The sequence below is a fragment of the Zootoca vivipara genome, chromosome 6, assembly GCF_965207765.1.
Source record: "Zootoca vivipara chromosome 6, rZooViv2.hap1.1, whole genome shotgun sequence".
NCBI lineage: Eukaryota > Metazoa > Chordata > Lepidosauria > Squamata > Lacertidae > Zootoca > Zootoca vivipara.
Window position 1 is genome coordinate 86,284,016 of NC_142589.1, and position 23,022 is coordinate 86,307,037.

At 46.9% G+C, this 23,022-nt stretch overlaps 1 protein-coding gene across 3 annotated transcripts; it reads left to right on the forward strand.

Moving 5' to 3' along the window:
- The first annotated feature begins 5,403 nt into the window (after positions 1–5,403).
- KLHL26 (kelch like family member 26) lies at positions 5,404–22,626 on the forward strand. 3 transcript variants are annotated; one of them, XM_088672939.1, is made up of 4 exons: positions 5,404–5,615; positions 12,533–12,715; positions 14,989–15,053; positions 18,329–22,626. In XM_088672939.1, exon 4 carries the CDS (start codon positions 18,333–18,335, stop codon positions 19,908–19,910), a length of 1,578 nt encoding a protein of 525 aa, XP_088529065.1. In that variant the 5' UTR covers positions 5,404–5,615; positions 12,533–12,715; positions 14,989–15,053; positions 18,329–18,332; the 3' UTR covers positions 19,911–22,626. The 3 variants fall into 3 exon arrangements, with proteins under 3 accessions (XP_088529065.1, XP_034976051.3, XP_088529064.1); XM_035120160.3 differs by lacking the exon at positions 14,989–15,053; XM_088672938.1 differs by lacking the exons at positions 5,404–5,615; positions 12,533–12,715; positions 14,989–15,053 and adding an exon at positions 16,199–16,351.
- The last annotated feature ends 396 nt before the right edge of the window (positions 22,627–23,022 follow it).

Here is a 23,022-nt window from a genome sequence, read left to right on the forward strand (position 1 = left end):
AGGCGCTGGGAAGGAAATAAGGTTTTTGCGGCAACAAAGCGTGGGAGGGTGGTTGCGACAGTGTCGGGACTTACGGCAGCTCGTTAACACTTTCCTTTCCAGTTGATTTTACCAGCTACTTCCTACAGCAGTTTGTTATTCTATTGATTTAGGAATCCTCTAGGTTAGATTACTGCAACACGCTATACGTGGGGCTGCCTCTGAATTACAGAATCACAGAGTTGGAAGGGACCCCTAGGGTCATCTAGTCCAACCCCCCCCGCAACGCAGGAATTTTTAGCCCAAGCTGGGGCTCGAACCCACGACCCTGAGATTAGATCTCATGACAGTTTGGAAGCTTCAGCTGTTGCAGAATTTGGTGGCAAGACAGTCTGAGCATATTGCAGTGATCCTGACCAATTGCACTGGCTGCCTTTCGTCTTCAAAGTGCTGGTTTTGATCTATAAAGCCACAACAACAACAATCTTCTTATTTATACTCCATCCATATGGCTGGGTTGTCCCAGCCACTCTGGGCAGCTTCCGACATATATTAAAAACAGTGAGACATCAAACATAAAAAAACTTCATATGTCTTCTAAAAGTTGTATAATTGTATATTTCCTTTACATCTGACAGGAGGGTGTTCAGCAAGGCGGTTGCCAACACTGAGAAGGCCCTGTGCCTGGTTCCCTATAACCTCACTTTATTAATCAGCCCAATATTAATATTAATCAGCCCAAGGCCTGGTTGAAGAGGAACATTTTCACCTGGTGCCTAAACATATGTAATGAAGGCGCCAGGAGAACCTCCCTGGGGAGAGTATCCTAGAAACAGGGAGCACTTCCGCCTTGGAAGCTCAGTCAGTAGAGCATGAGGATCTGAATATCAGGGCCAGGATTCGAGCTCCATGTTGGGCCAAAGAGTCCTGCATTGCAGAGGGTTGAGCTGGATGGCCCTAGGGGTCCCTTCCAACCCTATAATTTTATGATTCTATAAGTATGCATACGGTGTGGGTGGGCTGTCAGGATCTAGAGGACTGGTGTTGCTGGGAGACCCATAATTCAGGGGTTCCCTGTGTGCAGAAGGGTGCATATCTAACCCTATTGATCCACCCCACAAAGGGATACATACCTTCCAAACTCTGGGTGTCTCTATCCCCATAGATCCACATTCTCTGAATGAGGCCACTCAAAGCCTCCCCACTTTCAACCCCTTTTCAGTGTTCATGTGAACATATCAAATGCCCCCCCCCATTATTTTTGCCTGCCCCCTCAAAACTAACTTTGTGGTTGTTTTATTTTTAAGCAAAATCACATTTGGTCCATTCATACTTCACACCTGTTGTTTTTTTAAAAGTATGGGAAATGTTGTTTCATGTATCCTTCCCTCAAAAGACTTTTCATGGATAAAGAATCATAGAATCAAAGAATTGTAGAGTTGGAAGGGACCACAAGGGTCATCCAGTCCTCCCTGCAAATGCAGTAATATTTCGCCCCACCTGGGGCTTGAACCCATGACCCTGAGACAAACATTTTTAAATAAACCATAAATACCCCTCTCGAAAACATTACATTAATTTTATCGAGCTGCCACATGGTATGGAATAATCTTTTTTAAAGCACTATATCTTATTTTATTTACCTTATGAACTCTACCTAGCTAGGAAACAGCGCTTTTAAAGCAAACATTTATTTACACTGCACACCCCCAATATATTTATCTACATATTCACAGGAGTGGTTTGTAAGATAAACTATACTATATATAAGATAGCGTATGTTTAAATGAAGCAATAATTTATACTATTTAGTTTATGTGCTCTCTCTATTTGGCTATAAATAAATAGATTATATGTATTTTCTATAGTTAAGTTTTTACCTCTATCGTTTTATTTATTTTATTGCTAGGGCTAGTGGCTGATGCAAATAAAGAAGAACATCAAGGTAAGATAGCATGCTTTATGTTGAATGGAAAATATATATTGTGCATTCTGCCTACCCTTGTGATACAGTCTCTGCTTATAGCACTTATGTAATAATAATAATAATAATAATAATAATAATAATAATAATAATAATAATATATTTATACCCCGCCCATCTGGCTGGGTTTCCCCAGCCACTCTGGGCGGCTTCCAACAGAAAAAATAAAGCACAGTGATCTATTAAACATTAAAAGCCTCCCTGAACAGGGCTGCCTTCAGATGTCTTCTAAAAGTCTGGTAGTTGTTTTCCTCTTTGACATCTGTTGGGAAGGCGTTCCATAGGGCAGGCGCCACCACTGAGAAGGCCCTCTGCCTAGTTTCCTGCAACTTGGCTTCTCGCAACGAGGGAACCGCCAGAAGGCCCTCGGTGCTGGACCTCAGTGTCCGGGCAGAATGATGGAGGTGGAGACGCTCCTTCATGTATACTGTGCATGTAACTTGTGCTATAGATAGATACTATAATATATAACTCATTTATAAGGTAAGCTGTCTATAATATAACTATTTCACCCAGGAAGCGTTTTCCATTATCATCATCTCCTCCTCCTCTTCCTTTCTTCTTCTACTCAATGAATTAATTCACAACCCTCATTTAAATACATGCCAAACAACAATAACAACAGCAACACTGAAACAGACTGAATTGTTCTCAACAGAAGTAAAATGCAAGGAGATTGCAATAAAAAGAAGGTGGCCCTTTGTGAATAGTGCCGTTTGCGTGCTTATTGCGTTTTATAGGAAACATTTGGCATTTGCGCTGCTAATTGCGACGAGAGATATAGATAGATAAGATTATAAAAAATGCACATGTATATTTTAAGAGAGATGGGCAAGTAGATGTGCTTTTAAACAGACACTTATATTTTATATATTGCTGTGTAGGGAGAATGGACAAGCCTGTGTGCTTTCAAACTGGCATTTATATTTCATACTAGCTGTACCCGGCCACGCGTTGCTGTTGCTCAGTCAGGGTCCCCGTTTCCTAGGACAGGGGGAAGATGTCACCCTCCACCCTGACCCCTCTCTGTTTCCCCCTCACATAAGGCAGCAGCTGCGGGTGGTGGGAGGTAAGGGGCGGTGAGGCCTGGCCTGCCTCCTGGGCTGCTTGCCAGCCTCCCTCTCCCCCCTCCCCCCGCGGCAGGGGTGAGGATAGGCGAGGCCCGGCCTGGCCCGGCTCTCGTGGTGTCAGCATGGGAGTTGAGGAGCGATAAGGCCCGGCTGGCCTCCTGGGCTGCCTGCTGGCCTCCCTCTCCCCCCCCCCCCAGCGGCTATGGATCTCCAGAGGCCTCGGTGGCGAGAGAAGAGGAGGGGGGCAGGAGTGTGGAAACATTGTTTTCTCTCCCCCCCCCCGGGTTCCCGAGGTGTCTTTGACGTCCAACCGAGGGCGCTATTTTTTACACAAACCATGCTTTTACCTGTGACAGGTGTGACATCTATGTAATCTAAGTTCATGCAAACACTCGCGTATTGGAATGGAACGTTGTGTCAAAATTTCAACGCAATTGGTCAAGAGGTTTCGGAGAAAAATGGCCGCACACAAACATGGACATTTTACATTTTTATATATAGATTATGAGAGAAAGGCAATGCCCCTGTGTGCTTTCAAATGGATATTTACATATTATATATTGTGTATAGATGGGCAAGTCTGTGTTTGTGTGCTTTCAAACTTAACATTTATATTTTATATAGTAGATAGAAAGTCTGTGTCTGTGTGCTTTTAAACTGATATTTCTTCTTCTTCTTTGGCGATCACTCGTAGCCAAGTAAGATTGTATTCCATAAACACGATATAATAATAATAATAATAATAATAATAATAATAATAATAATAATAAATTATTTATACCCCAGCCACTCTGGGCGGCTTCCAACAGAAAAATAAAACACAGTAATCTATTAAACATTAAAAGCCTCCCTGAACAGGGCTACCTTCAGATGTCTTCTAAAAGTCTGGTAGTTGTTTTCCTCTTTGACATCTGTTGGGAGGGTGTTCCACAGGGCAGGCGCCACCACCAAGAAGGCCCTCTGCCTAGTTCCCTGCAACCTGGCTTCTCGCAACAAGGGAACCGCCAGAAGGCCTTCGGTGCTGGACCTCAGTGTCCGGGCAGAGTGATGGAGGTGGAGACGCTCCTTCAAGTATACTGGACTGAGGCCATTTAGGGCTTTAAAGGTCAACACCAACACTTTGAATTGTGCTTGGAAACGTAACAGTAAGTGACTGTGGAGGCCAATTCTGGACCCACAAGTCCTTCCACAGTGGGGACATTGGTTTCCAGGTGGGAGTTGATCATGGTGTGGATTTGCCAAGCGTGCCTTCCTCTTAGCACGTTTCTCCCTTGGGTCCTGAGATCCAATTTCTTCAAAGCCCATGACACCTTTGGTAAAGGCTGTTCTCCAACTGGAGCGTTCGCAGGCCAGAGTTTCCCAGTTGTCAGTGTTTATACTACATTTTTAAAGATTTGAGATTTGCCTTGAGACAGTCGTTAAACCTCTTTTGGTGACCACCAGCATTATGCTTTCCATTTTTAAGTTTGGAATAGAGTAGTTGCTTTGGAAGACAATAATCAAGCATCCGCACAACATGACCAGTCCAACAAAGTTGATGTTGAAGAATCATTGCTTCAACACTGGTGATCTTTGCTTATTCCAGTTCACTGATATTAGTTCGCCTGTCTTCCCAAGTGACATGAAATTTTGTTTGGAGATGATGGAATATTTCGAGGAGTTGGAGATGGCGTTTATAAGTGGTCCATGTTTCACAAGCATATACCGGTAGTAAGGTTGGTAGTACAGTAGCTTTGTAAACGAGCGTTTTGGTTTCCCTGCGAATGTCCCAGTCCTCAAACACTCTGCACTTCAATCGGGAGAAAGCCGCACTTGCAGAGTTCAGGCGATGCTGGATTATAGTGCAGGGTCCCCCAAACTAAGGCCCAGGGGCCGGATGCGGCCCAATTGCCTTCTAAATCCGGCCCGCGGATGGTCCGGGAATCAGCATGTTTTTACATGAGTAGAATGTGTCCTTTTATTTAAAATGCATCTCTGGGTTATTTGTGGGGCATAAGAATTAATTCATATATTTTTTTCAATATATCGTCCGGCCCCCCCACAAAGTCTGAGGGACAGTGGACCGGCCCCCTGCTGAAAACGTTTGCTGACCCCTGATATAGTGTATCTAGAGACATGAGATATTATATTTTATATTAGAGAGAGGGACAGGCAAGTCTGCGCCTGTGTGTTTTTTAACTGATATTTATATAAAGAGAGGGGGGGAAGGCGGCCTGTGCCTTACGGGACCTTTGCAGCCTTCTCTTCTCCTGAGGGAACACGAGAAAAAGGAGGGCTGGCCTCGACTCCGCCCCTTTCCCCGCCTCTCGCCTCTCGCCCCGCCCCCTCCGCCGCGTCTTCGTCGTCGTCCTCCCGCCTCCCGGCCGGCCTACTCTGAGGCGCAGCGTCGGCGTCGCCTGGAAGGGGAAGCCGGGCCTCGCGAAGGCCTAAGGCCGGGCCTGGCCTCGCGCTGAGGCGGCGTCGGCGGGCAAGATGGCGGAGTCCGGAGGGGCCGAAGCTTTCGCCTCCGCCGAGCGGCCGCCCACGCCCAGCATCGCCGGGGGAGGCGGAGGGAGCGGCGGCGGCGGCGGCGGAAGCAGCAGGTGAGGAAAGAGGGAGGAGGAGGGAGGAGGAAGAATAAGAGGGGCGCCCGCTCTTTATGAGGGAACTCCCTGCACTTTTACTATTTGATACCCGTTGTTCTTGCAGCTTTGCTTTCGTTGCAGTACATCATTTATTAAGATTTTTCTTTATATTTTTTTTAGCGCATTGCATTCATGCGGCTGTTTTTGCTCTATCGCATTGCTATTATTGTCATACTTAGTGCATCGGTTAGTTGTTGCTTTATTTTCATTTTACATTTTTTGTTATTATAGTCGTTATCGCATTTAGCATATCGTTGTTGCTGTTCTATCGCTATTATTCTGCATTATTTGTTGTTATCCTCATACTATCATCGTATTTAGTACAGTATATCATAGAACCATAGACTTGTAGAAGTGGGAGGGACCACGAGGGTAATGTGGGGCTCCAACCCACAACCCTGGGGTGCTGTGGTGAGCTATCCCAGTCTTTGGGATACCATTGCTGCTGTTTTATTTTATCACATGCATATCATCATTTTGCAGTACTTGATGTTGTTGGTTAGAGCCTGGTGCTGCTAATGTCAGAGTTGTAGTTTCAGTCCCCGTATGGGGCAGCTGCATATTTCTGCATTACATGGGGTGGGACTAGATGATCCCCATGATCCCTTCCAACTCAACGATCCTACAATTCTACAATTTATTATATCGCTACTATTCTGAATTTATCCTGTTACTCTCATTACTATTTTATATCACTTATCATTATTACATTTATATCATTCTCACGGCTTTATTTTATCATATGCCTTGCCTAATTATTTTATATCAGGCATCCCCAAACTTCGGCCCTCCAGATGTTTTGGACTACAATGCCCATCATCCCTGACCACTGGTCTTGTTAGCTAGGGATCATGGGAGCTGTAGGCCAAAACATCTGGAGGGCCGCAGTTTGGGGATGCCTGTTTTATATTGTTATAAAATTTTATTGTGTCCCTATCACTGTTATTTTACATTTATTATCCTTATCATCATATCATTGTTACTGCTTTATTCTATTCCTATCATTATTACTTTATATTATTTATTATTTCATCACAATATATTTTTATTGTGTTGTGTTGTTGTTACTTACTGTGTCTTTCTGTGTTTAATTTGTGGTTGGGGCAACCCAGTCAGATGGGGCAGCATATAAATAAATTATTACTATTATTAATAATTACTACTACTACTAGTCTTTTATTTTAGTACCGTATGTTACATTTATTGTTGTCATCTTGACCATCGTGATTGTCTTAACCACAGAATAGTAGTAGTAGTAGGTGTTGTAGTAATAATAATAATAATAATACAGTAAATAAACTCTCCCTTCCTAAAACACAGCCCATCAAACAGCATAGAGTCATATAATTGTAGAATTAGAAGGGATCCCTATAATAATAATATTTATACCCCACCCATCTGGCTGGGTTTCCCCAGCCACTCTGGGCAGCTTCCAAAAGAAAAATAAAATCCAATAATCTATTAAAAATTAAAAGCCTCCCTAAACAAGGCTGCGCTCAGATGTCTTTTAAAAATCTGGTAGTTGTTTTTCTCTTTGACATCTGATGGGAGGGCGTTCCACAGGGAGGGGGCCACTACCGAGAAGGCCCTCTGCCTGGTTCCCTGTAACTTGGCTTCTCGCAACGAGGGAACCGCCAGAAGGCCCTCGGTGCTGGACCTCAGTGTCCGAGCAGAACGATGGGGGTAGAGACGCTCCTTCAGGTATACTGGACCTAGGGTCATCTAGTCCAACCCTCTGCCATGCAGGAATCGTTTGCTCAACATGGGATTCAAACCCACAACCCTGAGATTCAAAGTTTCATGCTCTACCAACTGAGCTACCCCCCTCCCCTACCCCCCTTTGTTGTAGGTAAGTTCAGTGGTAGGTCGCTTTGTTGTATTTTGCTAAAAAATGAGCAAGCTTTCTGGTTTCACAGAGTACTTCAGGCTGGATGTTGGAGGTGGAGATAGTTGTTCTCCACCATGTTGCAAAAGCCCCAGTCGGCTCCTTGAGAGACAACACAGGAAATGACCTTTTATATCCCAGGTCAGATAATGAGTCGATTTCACTCAGGGTATTGCCTGCTGTGTGTTGACCGGAAGCTGGACTGTTGACATCAGGCCGACGCCTTCCCTGTATTCTTTCCGGCACCTGCTTAAAACATTTTATTCTAGGCTAGCCTATCTAGACAAGTAGATTATGACTTAAAGAGAGAACGTACTACCATTTGTTTTAATCATTGTTTGAATATTTTTAACACCTGCTTTTTTTAAAAAAATTGACAATGTTTAATGTTTTCTTTTATATTGTTGCAAACTGCTTAGAGCTTCTTAGTTTTTTTAAACAAATGATCAAGTGGTATATAAGTTTTGTATAATAATAATAATAATAATAATAATAATAATAATTAATAATTGCACCCTGCCCATCCAACTGGGTTGTCCAGCCACACTTGCAACATTTATAAAAACATAATAAAACATTACACATTAAAAAACTTCCTACTACAGGGCTGCCTTCAGATGCCTTCTAGGAGTCTGGTACAGTGGTACCTCGGGTTACAGACGCTTCAGGTTACAGATTCCGCTAACCCAGATATAGTACCTCGGGTTAAGAACTTTGCTTCAGGATGAGAACAGAAATTGTGCTCCGGCGACGCGGTGGCAGCGGGAGGCCCCATTAGCTAAAGTGGTACCTCAGGTTAAGAACGGACCTCCGGAACAAATTGAGTTCTTAATCCAAGGTACCACTGTAGATCTTTATGTCCTTGACATCTGATGGGAGGACATTCCACTGTGCGGGCGCCACTACCAAGAAGGCCCTCTGCCTGGTTCCCTGTAACCTCACTTCTCAAAGTGAGAGAACTGCCAAAAGACCCTCAGATAGGGACCTCATTGTCCGGGATCGACGACGGGGTGGAGACACTTCTTCAGGTATACAGGGCTGAGGCCGTTTAAGGCTTTAAGGTCAGCACAACACTGAGTTGTGCTCTGAAAAGTACTGGGAACCAGTATAGATCCTTTTGGACCGGTGCTATATGGTCCCAGCAGCCGCTTCCAGGAACCAGTCTGGCTGGCGCATTTTGGATTACCGTAGTTGTCACTTCTGAGTCACCTTCAAAGGTAGCCCCACGGAGAGCGCATTGCAGTAGTCCGAGTGGGAGGATAGCTAGGGCACATACCAGAGTAGATGGGTCTGATCTGATCTATGGAGCGAGGAATTTCTTACGCTCCTAAGCAAGAGTGAAAACCTGCAGCCTCCTAACACAGGTCAGTTGTGCTTTAGCTCTTAAGAGTTCCCGAGTGTCCTGCATTCTCGATTTGTCAATTTAAAACATATTGGTGGACGTTAAAAAAAACACACACCTGCCAAAGGAGAGACTCTGTGCTTAAACTTAAGTTTTAACCCACCACTGGGCTTCTAAGATCCTTTCCAGATTTAAGAATCTCCCCCCTCCGTGCACTTGCTCAAGAGAGGTGTTGTGCTCTTGTTTTGTACGGTGGTGAAAGATCTGAATTGTTTCAGTAACCATGGATACTGCTAATTTATCTGAAGGAGGCTGACTGTATTATATGTATATATGCTTTTTTAAAAAAAAATTCAAATTGCCATTTTAGAAATGGAAAATGTGCCTTCTGTACAGGCATGTAACTTGAGGCACTAAGTGAGCAGCCTTTAGTAGAACAGCATTAGATTTTAAGTACTGTATGCTTAATGCTTCCCTCCTTTATTTTCCGGTTTGTATGCTTGGGATAAAGTTTAAGACGACTTCTTCTTCTTCTTCTTCTTCTTCTTCTTCTTCTTCTTCTTCTTCTTCTTCTTCTTCTTCTTCTTCTTCTTCTTCACAAATGATGCATCTTGTGCTCATCAAAGCATCTGAAGGAAAAAAAGTTAAGGGTTGTGGGGTAGGATTAGGATTATTTTCCACATGCACACGAAATGTGCATTAAACCAAGCCACAGTTCATTCTACTGAGCAGCTGGGAGAGCTCAGTCAGTAGAGCTTGTGATTCTTAATCTCGGGGTCGTGGGCTCAAGCACCACCTTGGGCAAAAGATTCCTGAGTTGCAGAGGGTTGGACTAGACGACTCTAGTGGTGCCTTCTAATTCTATCATTCTATAAACAATTTCCCTTAGTCTTCTAACTGCTTCCGCACATCTCCAATCAAAAGGAGTTGGAAAGAAAATTTACGATAGCTTGTTCACAAACGTCATCATAGCTTTGTTGTATCTTAATGGGATCATTTCGGTACTGATCTGTCTTATGAGTTTGTTCGTTGAACTTGTTCTGTTTAGGATTTTCTCTGCCTCCTTTCAGCCACAAAGGCCCTGTGGGGGAAACCCAAAACAGTAAGCAATGCAGAGTACAGTAAAATCAATAGAACACGATTAATAACTGGGAGGGGAAAGTGGATAACGTCACTAATACCATCCAAAAGCAGCAGGGAAGAAAGAGTTAATTGAAATGGTGTGGGCCATTCCTCTGTAGGGGATGAAAGTTAAGATACAGTGGAACCTCGGTTTATGAATTTTCGGTTTATGAACACCGCGGACCCATCTGGAACGGATTAATTCACTTTCCATTACTTTTAATGGGAAAGTTTGCTTCAGTTTATGAACGCTTCATTTTATGAACAGACTTCCGGAACCAATTACACCCATGTTTCAGTTTATGAACGCTTCAGTTTAAGTACTTCACGGACCCGTCTGGAACGGATTAATCCACTTTCCATTACTTTCAATGGAAAAGTTTGCTTCAGTTTATGAACGGTTACTCCGCGGACCGTCTGGAACGGATTAATCCACGTTCCATTACTTTCAATGGGAAAGTTTGCTTCAGTTTATGAACGCTTCAGTTTATGAACAGACTTCCGGAACCAATTGTGTTCATAAACCGAGGTACCACTGTATAGTGATAAGGGAGATCTGGTCCTTTCTTCTTCTGTTTCTTCTTACTTTAGTTTCTTTTCTTTCTTTTCTGTAATTGGTTTGTTTCTTTTACTGTGTTTTTGAAAACTTCATTTAAAAGTCCCCCGGTCCCCCCCAATTAACAGGGCGTCAAATTTCATTCTGGGCACTAGGAAGGGACATGGGGTAGCAGAGAGTGTGAGTGTGTGTGAGAGAGAACTGGGTGTCCTGCCTTTTTTTTTTTTACTCTCCCCCTCAGTTATCCCACGGAAATGTGGCCTTCCCCAGAAAAAAATAGTTCCCCATCACTGAATTAAAACAATCCAGAAAAGATGTTTACCATGTGCCTAAATCAGTGCTTGCCAAACATATGCTTCTCAAGCTGTTTTTGGACGACAACTTCCATCATCCCTAGCTAGCAGGGCCAGTGGTCAGGGATGATGGGAATTGTAGTTTTTTTTAAAAAAAACAACAACAGCTGGAGATGCAAGTTTGGGAAACCCTGGGCACTAAATTCTCCAGAAAAGAGGAAGCCAAATGGACCTTCTAGGAGAGAAGGTTCTGGTAAGTCTTCTGGTAAGGATCACAAAAAGCTAGCCGATGCAAGGGGTTGTGGATGTTCCAGCATATTCTGAAGCAAAGCGGGAGAGATTTGGGAACCCTGCTCTCTGCCTCCAAGCCCTGGTCCTGTGAGCTAGCCAGGGCACCTCACCTGGATGCTGTCACAATGGCCACTTCAGCCCAGGTCAGGGAGCAGGTGGAATCCATCTGCCTCAGCTGGCAGCTGCACTTTGCTTTTGTGCTTCTCATGGCACCCAATGCTGGTCCTGGACTGTTCAGGTAGGTGCCAGTCTGAGAAGTTGTGGCTGAATTGTGAAAAGGTCCCTGCTTGCTCTTTGGTTGAAGCAGTCTTGGGGAAACAAGCTCTACTTAGGAATATATTGGGATACCTGTCCTATACCAGGTGAGACCATTGGTCCCTCTAGCTCAAGGTCATCTACGCTGACTGGCAGCGGCAGCTCTCCAGGGTTTCAGGCAGAAGTTTTTGCCAGTTGTGCCTAGAGACACCAGCAATTGAACCAGCGACCCTCTGAGTGCAAGACCACTCTGTTCTGCCTTGGTCAGACCACACCTGGAGTCTTGGGCGCTACAATTTTGGAAGGATGTCGACAAGCTGGAAGTGGTGCAGAGGAGATGATCAGGGGTCTGGAAACCAAGCCTTGTAAGGAATGGTTGAAGGAGCTGGGTATGTTTAGCATGGAAAAGAGGAGAGTTAAGAGGAGATAGGATAGCCATCTTCAACTGCCTCAAGGGCTGTCAGATGGAAGTTTGAGCAAGCTTGTTTTCTCCTGCTTTGGAGGGTTGGACCTGAACCCATGGCTTCAAGTTACAAGAAAGGAGATTTTGAATAAGCATCAGGAAAAACTTCCTGACAGTGTGGGTTGTTTGACAGTGGAATGGTCTCCCTGGGTCGCTTGTGGACTCTCCTTTCTAGTAGGTTTTTTAAGTAGAGGTTGGATGGCCATCTGTCCTGGATGGTTTAGCTGAGATTCCTGCATTGCAGGGGGTTGGACTAGAGGTCAAAGAGAACAATTACCAGACCTTTAGAAGGCATCTCAAGGCAGCCCTGTTTAGGGAAGCTTTTAATGTTTGATGGATTTCTGTATTTTAGAATTTCTGTTTTTTTGGAAGCCGCCCAGAGTGGCTGGGGGAACCCGGCCAGATGGGCGGGGTATAAATAATAAATTATTATTATTATTATATTGGACTGGATGACCCTTGGGGCTCTCTCCCAACTCTACAATTCCATGATTCCAGGAGGGCATCATAGACCTTGTGGAAGAGGGGATGCTGGGCTGAACCCTTTGGCTTGCTCTGCTCTGCTCGCCTTCGTACGGCCCTGATTGTTTCAGTTTTACAGGTCAGCAGTTTGAAAGCCTCTCTCTCTGTTTCCTCTTTCCACCCATATCAACCCCTCGTCCTTGCAGCATGGCAGACAAGAGCAGCACTTTGAAATGCACTTTCTCCGCCCCGGGCCACAGCGCGACACTCCTGCATGGCTTGGCCTCGCTCCGGGCTCAGGCCCAGCTGCTTGATGTCATCCTCACCATCAACAACGAGGTGTTCCAGGTCCACAAAGTTGTCCTGGCTGCCTGCAGTGACTACTTCAGGTGAGAGACCCAGAGTACCCCCTCACCTCTGCGCCATCGTTAGGAGCTCAGATATAGAAGCACCAAATGTCACCTTAAACCTAGCTTACGGTTGCCACAACAGAATGCCTCTTTCTTTTTATAACAATTTTATTGAAAGCATTTTTTAAAATATATTAAACAATAACATTGAAACTCGTTTATAAGAAAATACAGAACACAATTGTACAGAAAAGAGAAAGAGGAAAAAAGAATAGACTGGAAGAATAACTGAAAAGACCCTTTATCACATTTATATTGTGCATATCTTATCATTTACCCACACATCGAAATAAAAAAATTCCTTCAGTGTGCATGCACACGAAAGCTCATACCAAAATAAAAACTTAGTTGGTCTTTAAGGTGCTACTGAAGGAATTTTTTTATTTTACTTTGATCCAGACCAACATGGCTACCATCGAAAGGCAGGCTCCCCCAGCTCTCACCTAGGTGCCTACCTCTTCTCCCAGTCTCCCACCCTGACTGAGATACTTTTTATTTTATTTTTTTTAAAAAAACAATTTTATTGAAAGTTTTAAAACATATTAAACAATAAAATTCACATAAGAAAATACAAAACACAATTGTATGGAAAGGAGAAAAAGAAAAAAAGAGAATAGAGAGAGAAGAACTAAAAAGACCCTTTATCACAGGGGGTTGGACTAGATGGCCCTCCGGTTCCCTACCAATTCTATGATCTCAACCACAGTCAGCTGCTTGACTGTAGCTTGCTCTTAGAGCAGTTCACTTGTCCCAATATGCAAGAAGGAGAAACACGCACAGTGGGAATGGAAATGGAGATGGCATTAACTATGGACTAAAGCAGAGGTTTTTTAAACTGTGGTCTGTGAGCTCCATTTGGGTGGCCTGTGAAAAGGCTACAGCAGAGTCAAATATCTCTGTACCCAGCCCTGCACTTACTTTCCTTGATGTGGTGCTTGAGGACTAAGGTGCCCAGAAAAGGGGTCCATGAATCGTGCAGCAGAAGCGCAGGACATGTGTCTGTTGCTGCTCATGAGTCAGCTGTCTTGATGGAGAGGTCAGTTGCTGGAAATCTCCACCCTGGCGCAGTTGGACACGTGACTGGCTCCCGGGGAAGTTCAAACATTGCTCTTCCACCGGGGGAGGCTGACTGTCTTCTCCGGAAACAGTGCAGGAAACAGTCCCTGTTGGTGTTAGGTGAAGTTGGGGAGGGAGGGAGACCATCTCTTCCTAGAATGGCCCCTAAGTCTGTGGTACGCAGGGCATGTGGAAGGTTCCAGGGCTGCGAGAGGCTCCTGCTTGAAACGGAGAGCCTCTGCCAATCAGTGTGAACACTACTGAGCTAGATGGGCCAATAATCCGACTCCATGTGAGGCAGCTTCCAGTGTCCTTGAGAAGGCAGCTGGAGCCCATGTGGAGCTGCTGTGTGGCCAGGGATTGCCAGGGATGATGGAAGCATGGGCGTAGGCAGGGGGGGCAGGAGGGGGCAATTGCCTCCCCTAGAAGCTGAGGGGCGCAGGCGTGGCAGCCCCAGGCTCCCGCTCCCGGCGCGAAGCTCCAGAGGCGCGCGGGGAGCATAAGCGGAGGAGCGCTAAGCAGGAACGGGGAGCGTAAGCGGAGCCACAGGCTCGCGTTCCCCGTGCGCCTCTGGAGCTTCGCGCCGGGAGCAGGAGCCTGGGGCCGCCTCCTCGGAAGAATGTGGGCGGGGCTACGTTGCCTGCGCCGCCCAGCTCTTCCGAGGAGGCGGCCCCAGGCTCCTGCTCCCGGCGCGAAGCTCAAGAGGTGCGCGGGGAACGCGAGCCTGTGGCTGCCTCCTCCGCGCCTCCCCGGTCTTCCGAGGAGGCAGCCACAGGCTCACGTTCCCCGCGCGCCTCTGGAGCTTCGCGCCGGGAGCGGGAGCCTGGGGCCGCCTCCTCGGAAGAGCTGGGCGGTGCAGGCAACGTAGCCCCGCCCACATTCCCACTGTGGCCCCTCCCCTCCCACCCCTTGCCCCCGCCCCTTGCCCTTCCCTAATTTTGATCCTGGGTGCGCCCCTGGATGGAAGTTGTAGTTCTACAACATCTGGAAGGAAAACCTACAAGCAGGACCCGAGTGCAAAAAAACTCCCCTCACCCCAATTGCCAGCAACTGAAGCATTACTGTCTATCTGACTGTGGAGGCAGAGCACAGCCATCCTGGCTAGTAGCCGTTGAAATTAGGCCCTGTGGTTTCAGCAGGTTTACTCTATAAGTAAAACTGAATTGAACACCCTGTTTTTCTAATCCCCTTTTAAGAACTGAATTGGCACCGACTAAGAGCAGACGAAATAAAGTGTTCCACAGAACACATCTTCACAGAGGTATGGCGATGGACGTGAGTTTAGATGGCTTTTAAAAAGGGGGCTTGGAGAGTTTTGTGGAAGAGGAGCAAAGAGGCACCTGTGGCTTATTGGCTGTGATGTTTAGGAGCATTGCCAGGAATGTTTTGGCCCAGCCTCTGCAGAGGGCTGCCGGCATTGTGTAAACTTCCTGGAGGCACCTGATTCGCTGCAGCGGCAGGCCGTGGGTTCCATAGAGTTGTGCGGCTGCTGCAGTGGGAACTGTAGTTCAGAGGGCACCAGGCTGGGGAAGGCTGAATCGGACGGGCCTCTGCTCTGATTTAGCAGGGCGCCGTCAGACCATATAACACCGGTCCTAAAGAATCTACACTGGCTTCCAGCATGTTCCTGGGCACAAGTCAAAGTGTTGGTGCTGACCTTCAAAGCCCTGAAGGAGTGTCTGCAGCCCCATCGTCCAGCCCGGAGACTGAGGTCCATCTCGGTGGGCCTTTCGGCGGATCCCTCACTGTTGAGAAGTGAAGTTACAAAGCACCAGGCAGAGGGCCTTCTCGGTAGTGGCGCCTGCCCAGTGGAATGCCCTCCCATCAGATTGTCAAGGAAATAAAGAACTATCTTGACTTTTAGAAGGCATCTGAAGGGAAGTTTTTAATGTTTGGTGTTTTATTGTATTTTCAGTATTTTGCTGGGAGCATCCCAGAGTGGTGGGGCAACCCAGTCAGATGGGCAGCATATTATTATTATTATTATTATTATTATTATTATTATTATTATTATTACTATTATTACTGTATTATTATTATTATTATTATTATTATTCCTTCATCTGTGCTCCCGCTTCTGAGCCTGGCGACTTACTTTGCATTCCCCTTCAGACTTGATATCTGGGGGTCTGGGGAAAACTACCACCACCATTGGGGCAGAGGATCTAGGGTCAAAGCCTTTGCCACGTCCCTGCTGGGTGTGTGTGGGGGTGTTGTTCTGAGCATACAGAAGTGGTGAACCTCAATACCCATCTCCCACACTGGCCACTCCGTATTTGGCAATTACGACCCTTTATCCGCCTTCTTGCAGCTGCTGGTGCTAACACCCTCCTTGCTTTTTTGGCGAGCGAGATTTGTGTGTGGGTTTTATTATTACTATTATTACTATTAACTTTATTGGCGTCCATTTCCCTAGTAACATCAAAACCCAGAGGTTTATTGCTCTTTCTAACAGGCGAGTGATTATCGGAGGCAGATGCTAATGGCTCTTGTCCGACTGAATTTGTGCATTTATGGTGTTGGGCCATAAGTGCATCAAAAGCTTCTTCAATAACTTGGGTATGTAGAGGAAGGAGGATCTAGTAGCATGTTCCTCCTTTTTTGTCTCCCCGTCTTGCCCCAATTTAGGTTCAGATTAAGGGGGCGAGGGAGAGGCGGCTCTGAAAAGCTTTTCGCCTCGTTTCTTTAATCTGGATTTCAGGGCTTCGAAGTGTTGTCTTCTAACAACACCAGGATTATTTGACTGTGCCTCCCCAGACTTTTAGCTTGCCGTTGTTGATAAAAAGCCTTCCTCCCGCTCCACAACAATGGAGCAGCTTAAGATATGCCGGCATCATAATGCATAAAGCTTCCATTTGTTGCCCCAGATGAACAATAACCATTTAGTGGCTTAGCCGGTCACTGAGCTTGTGGGGAGGGAACTCGGCACTTCGATTTCCCAGAGTAAAATTGACCTAGATCTGGGCTGGCCTTAGACAAAAGAGCAACAAATTCTCTTCTTCCCACAGACCCCTGTTGTTAGTCATCTCCCTTTTCATTTACCTGTCTGCCCAGCCCTTTTCTATCTGGTAGCATCTCAAGAGGATGCTTGGACATTTCGCCTAAATATGACCAACAATGTCAGGGCTCCAGAAAAGCCAAATGCTGGTCAGAATAGAAAGTGGTGAAAAGCCACCAGAGAAGAGTCAGGGCAGATTTCTCTAGGGAGGGAGTTTCCTTAGCAATGGGGCAGCTGCAAAGATTCTTAAAAATTTTTATTTTTGTTATTATTTATTAAATTTATTGGCCACTTTCTTTACCAAGGTAACTTAAAACATACATGTACAGCACAAAAAGAAAACACAAAAAGCAGGGGTGAAACATCCCACCCAATCAAAAGAGGCTAGGTAAAGTTAAAGGGACCCCTGACCGTTAAGTCCAGTCACGGACGACTCTGGGGTTGCAGCGCTCATCTCACTTTACAGGCCGAGGGAGCCGGCGTTTGTCCACAGACAGCTTCCGGGTCATGTGGCCAGCATGACTAAGCCGCTTCTGGCGAACCAGAGCAGCGCACGGAAACAGTACCTATTTATCTGCTTGCACTTTGACGTACTTTCGGACTGCTAGGTGGGCAGGAACCATAGCTGCCAAGTTTACACTTTTCTCGCGAGGAAGCCTATTCAGCATAAGGGAAAATCCCTGTAAAAAAGGGATAACTTGGCAGCTATGGCAGGAACAGGGACTGAGCAACGGGAGCTCACCCCGTCACGATCAGCAGGCCCTAGGCTCTGTGGTTTAGACCACAGCGCCACCCACGTCCCAATCAAAGAGGCTGTTGTTGTTGTTGTTTAGTCGTTTAGTCGTGTCCGACTCTTCGTGACCCCATGGACCATAGCACGCCAAATCAAAGAGGCTACGGATAACTAAAAGTCAAAGGAAAAGGTAGAAAAGGAATACTTTTGCCTAGCGCCTAAATAATATGCAACAATTGGAAGATGCTTGCAGAATACTTAAAAACTCAGTGTAAAGATGTTAAAATGGCAAATAGGATATGAGTAAGAATAGCAGGGTGGGTGAACTTTTTTGTTTTTCTTGTGAGATAGGGTGAACATATAGAGCAGGCATCCCCAAACTTCGGCCCTCCAGAAGTTTTGGACTACAATTCCCATCTTCCCTGACCACTGGTCCTGCTAGCTAGGGATCATGGGAGTTGTAGGCCAAAACATCTGGAGGGCCGCAGTTTGGGGATGCCTGATATAGAGTAACTATAATATGCCACATAAATTCAAATTTTGAGGGAACCAGGGAGGGTGGGAGGGGAAGTCATAGCTGGAATAATTGATTGGTAAATTTAAAATGTTACTGAATTGCTTATTTGTTTAATTAATTAATTAATTAATTAATTATAACAACAACAACAACAGTTGGGTTAAAAGGATAACTTTTACTTGATGGAAACAGGAATCACTCAGCAGCCTTTGGGGAAGCTGCCTGTGTTGACAGCTAGGAATGGTGAATCTGAACACTCTCTTCTCTCTTGGGCTCTTTCACATCTAGGGCCATGTTCACTGGCGGAATGCGGGAAGCCAACCAGGATGTGATTGAGCTGAAAGGCGTCTCTGCGAAGGGCTTGAAGCACATCATCGAGTTTGCCTACAGCGCCGAGGTGACGCTGGACCTGGACTGCATCCAGGACGTCCTTGGGGCAGCCGTCTTCCTGCAGATGGTGCCGGTGGTGGAGCTGTGCGAGGAGTTCCTCAAGTCTGCCATGAGCGTCGAGACCTGCCTCAACATCGGGCAGATGGCCACCACCTTCAGTCTTGCCTCCTTGAAGGAGTCGGTGGACGCCTTCACCTTCCGCCACTTCCTCCAGATTTCCGAGGAGGAGGACTTCCTCCACCTGCCCCTCGAGCGCCTCGTCTTCTTCCTCCAGAGTAACAAGCTCAAGAGTTGTAGCGAGATCGACCTCTTCCGGGCCGCCATCCGCTGGCTGCAGTACGACCCAGCACGCCGTGGCAATGCCAGCCAGGTCCTCTGCCACATCCGCTTCCCGCTTATGAAGTCCTCCGAGCTGGTGGACCACGTCCAGACTTTGGACATCATGGTGGAAGACGTCCTGTGCCGGCAGTACCTCCTGGAGGCTTTCAATTACCAGATCCTGCCCTTCCGGCAGCACGAGATGCAATCGCCCCGCACTGCCATCCGCTCGGACGTGCTCTCCCTCATCACCTTTGGCGGCACGCCCTACACGGACAATGACCGCACTGTGAGCAGCAAGGTCTACTACCTGCCGGATGGCAGTGCCCGGCAGTTTAAGGAGCTGACGGAGATGGAGGTGGGCAGCAGCCACACCTGCGTGGCGCTGCTGGACAACTTTGTCTACGTGGTTGGCGGGCAGCACCTGCAGTACCGCAGCGGCGAGGGGGCGGTCGACGCCTGCTACCGCTACGACCCGCACCTGAACCAGTGGCTGCGCATCCAGGCCATGCAGGAGAGCCGGATCCAGTTCCAGCTGAATGTCCTGCATGGCATGGTCTACGCCACAGGGGGAAGGAACCGCTCTGGCAGCTTGGCCTCGGTGGAGAGGTACTGCCCGCGGACCAACGAGTGGAGCTACGTGTGCTCGCTCAAGCGCAGGACGTGGGGACACGCCGGGGCCGCGGTGGGGGGCAGGCTGTACATATCGGGTGGCTACGGGATCTCGGTCGAGGACAAGAAGGCCCTGCACTGCTACGACCCGGCCATGGACCAGTGGGAGTTCAAGGCCCCCATGAACGAGCCACGAGTCCTGCACGCGATGGTCAGCGCCAACAGCAGGATCTACTCGCTCGGAGGCCGCATGGACCATGTCGACCGCTGCTTTGACGTCCTGGCGGTGGAGTACTACGTCCCCGAAGCCAACCAGTGGACAACGGTCAGCCCCATGCGGGCGGGGCAGTCCGAGGCGGGCTGCTGCCTGCTGGAGAAGAAGATCTACATCGTCGGGGGTTACAACTGGCACCTGAACAACGTAACCAGCATCATACAGGTGTACAACACGGAGACGGATGAGTGGGAGAGGGACCTTCACTTCCCAGAGTCTTTCGCTGGCATTGCCTGCGTGCCAGTCATCCTGCCACAGACCACAGCTCGGAGGTGACCACCCTGAGACCTCTGCCCAGTCTCCCGAGGCATCGCATGCCATCAAAGATGTACATTCTGGCCTGCCCCATTTTGGAAAATAAAATGTTCTGTGTCCACGGCAGGCGAGCAAGGTCTTCCACCCTACCCTCTTGTGCTCCGTAACTTTTCGGCAATTTGTGTTCCGTCCCTGCTGGTTTGGAGGAGGTTATAAGGAAGACTGAGCTAGGATTGTGGTGGGGTTTGTGTGAGAAGGGATGGGTGGTGTTCCCCATTAGCTCCTACCCCCACCTTGCAGTATTTTTTATTTTAAAAAGAAGCTCCTTTTTCCTCCCCTCCACCCCCCAAAATTATGAACTGCAGAGTTTTTACTGCACACCAAAGCATTGGTGCATGTGAGTTTGTTTGGTCTGGACAGTTTGAAAAAACAAACAAAAACTAAGGATGGCCTGAACTTCCGAAAAAGCAATGAAGGAGAATGAGGCAGCTGGCTGGGGTGGGGTGGGGTAACTCAGAAGAGGAGATGAAAATGTGTGATCTCATCCTAGCAGGTGCGCCTGTCCCCCCCCCCCCCGAAAAGCACATTTTAAACACAAGTACATTGCACACTAGTTTGGGTTGTCTTCTTTCTCTCTCTCAAAAACCGGAGAGTTCCCAAACCGCGTTCTATGGGCCACCAGCGGCCCACAAGGTTCATCCCAGTGGTCCGTTGTGCGTCCCTGAAGGAACGGCAGGAGAAGCTGCTGCTCTGTCGCCTTAAGTGACCTGAGAGGAGTGGGGAGGTTAGCAGCAAAATGGAACAGGAAGCTAGAATTGGGATATTCAAAACAACATGTAAGGAATAAAGCAATTCAAATGCAATTAGCAATTGTACAGCGCCTAGCACAGCACGGTAATGGGCAGAAAAGGAAATTGAGCTTAAGTTGGTGCTGCCACCCTGCTTCCCCATGTTGTTCTCGCATGACAGCAATGCTTTCCCAGATTTCCCAGTTTTAAGCTGCTTGGTGCTGCCTTTCCCAAGTCAGCTGGCTGCCCCCCCCCCCGGCAACACACCTTAACTCTGTTGCTGCAGAAGTAACACTGGTCTCGGCCAGAGATGGGCCAAGGAGGTGCTTTCTGGGTTGGACTGATTCCGAATAAGTGTTGTAGATTATTATTATTATTTATTAAATTTGTATGCTTCCTTCTGCTGGAAGATCTCCAGGCAGTTCACAATGTAAAATTACAATATAAAAAACACAAAATACTTAATAAAAATAACAACAATAACAATCTAATTATCCCCCCTCCCACAACACATTTAAAAGGGAAGGCATTGTCAATCAGCCAAAGACCTGGTTTAAGAGGAACGTTTTTGCCTGGTGCCTAAAGCTATATAATGAAGGTGCCAAGTGAGCCTCCCTGGGGAGAGTGTTCCACAAACAGGGAGCCACTGTAGACAAGACCCTGTTCTGCCAGGTCTTGCACCACCACACAGTGCCCCTGGGCAACTGCCAGCTCCTGGCAAAGTCCACCCCGCACCCTAGGGCCGACCTCCCCTTTAATTTTTAAACTGGCCTTGAACCTGCCATTTAAAATTTCCCTCAATGCCTATAGTGCACTGCTGCTCTGTGGTATCATGGGAACATTTTCGCCTGGTGGCAAGCTTGCTGCTCAGAAGACGGGAAACATTTTTGTGCTTTGCACATTGGTTGTAGAAAAACAGAATTGTAGAGTTGGGCGGGGTCCTGTGGGTCATCTAGTCCAACCCCCTGCAATGGAGAAGTATCCACTAAAGCGTCCCTGGTTCAATGCCAATGGCAACTCCAGGTAGGGCTGGGGGAAACTCCCTGCCTCAAAGCGTGGACAGCTGTTGCTGCTGGTCAGAGTAGACAATACCAACCTAATTGGACCAAACGTCCTACTCTGTACTTAGATTGCTATTTCTCTAGAGTGGTCCTGCTGCATAGTGGAGCTGGCCAGAGGTTGCCTTATCCCTGAAGCCAGCCATGATTATATTTCACGGAGTGGAGTTAGCACAGCTCCTCTGTAGTTGCTTCCTGAGCTATAGCAGCCCCTGTGCTGTAGTGTTGCTGCTGGGTGCAGCTGAGACTGTTTATGCATTTTAACCGCACAGGCCTGAGCCACGGCTTATAGGATGGAACAAGCTGTAAACCCACAAAACAAAGCGAGCCGTTTGGAACAGGCGAGAATGCATCCCTGACCGTTCATGCCTTTTGCTAGTCAGCTTTTTCACTTCTGTTTAACAGTTCGTGGACTCCTGGAGCATTTCCCGTCCTTCCCTGCCAAGATGCGAAATTAAAGCAGACTTTTCTAAGCACGTTTTGATGTGTTGACGTTCCAAATTATTTTGATGCACTTAAAAATGTTCAAGTGGCAGGCTGGCCTCCCCTCCCCTCTCACAGGAAAGTAAAGTAAGGGGGAGGGGAGATGCAGAGATTTACTTATTTGAAATGCAGCATTTTTTTTTCAGAGGGTGTGTTCTGCATGTATCAGTGGTCCAGAACTTTGAAGAGGGATGAGATTTCTAACCAACAGACTTGGTTTTTTGTGTGGTGCCCCCTATAACTTGAGAGTTTTAAAACGCACAATTTTTGTACTCCAATGAGATTTATTATTACTGTTCATTTCATTTCCATACTGGTTTATATTTTAAAGAAATAATCTTAAAATGGTTTGCAACACATTAAAACAGCAAATGAAACAATCCAGAATTAAATCAATTCAAGCTTCAAGGGAAATTTTTCAGATCCTTCTGTAAGTGACATTTTGCTTTCCCTCTATTTATTTATTTACCTACCTACCTACCTACCTACCTACCTACTTAATTTATAGAGCTGCCCCATAGCAGAAGTACTCTAGGAAGACAGGCTGGCGTATGAGGACCTGAGAGATCAGGGTTCCAATCCCCACTCCATCAAGAATGTCACTGGGTGACCTTGGAGTCAGCCCCAGCCTCTTAGCCCACCTCACAGGGTCGTTGTAGGGGTTAACCGTGTGTGTGTGTGTATTTAAAGCATGCAATCCTTGGAGGAAAAGGTGGGAATTAAATGGAAAAACCCCCCAGCTCTTCTGCTGACCTGCTTAAGAAAGCTGGAGGGGCCAGTCAGAGGGAGATGTCAGTTGCCAGT

Coding starts and splice junctions, on each gene's coding strand:
- KLHL26 (XM_035120160.3), top strand. CDS start 5,506: ATGGCGGAGTCCGGAGGGGCCGAAGCTTTCGCCTCCGCCGAGCGGCCG. Junction 5,616..12,532: donor GGCGGCGGCGGAAGCAGCAG/GTGAGGAAAGAG, acceptor TCGTCCTTGCAG/CATGGCAGACAAGAGCAGCA. Junction 12,716..18,328: donor GCCTGCAGTGACTACTTCAG/GTGAGAGACCCA, acceptor TTTCACATCTAG/GGCCATGTTCACTGGCGGAA.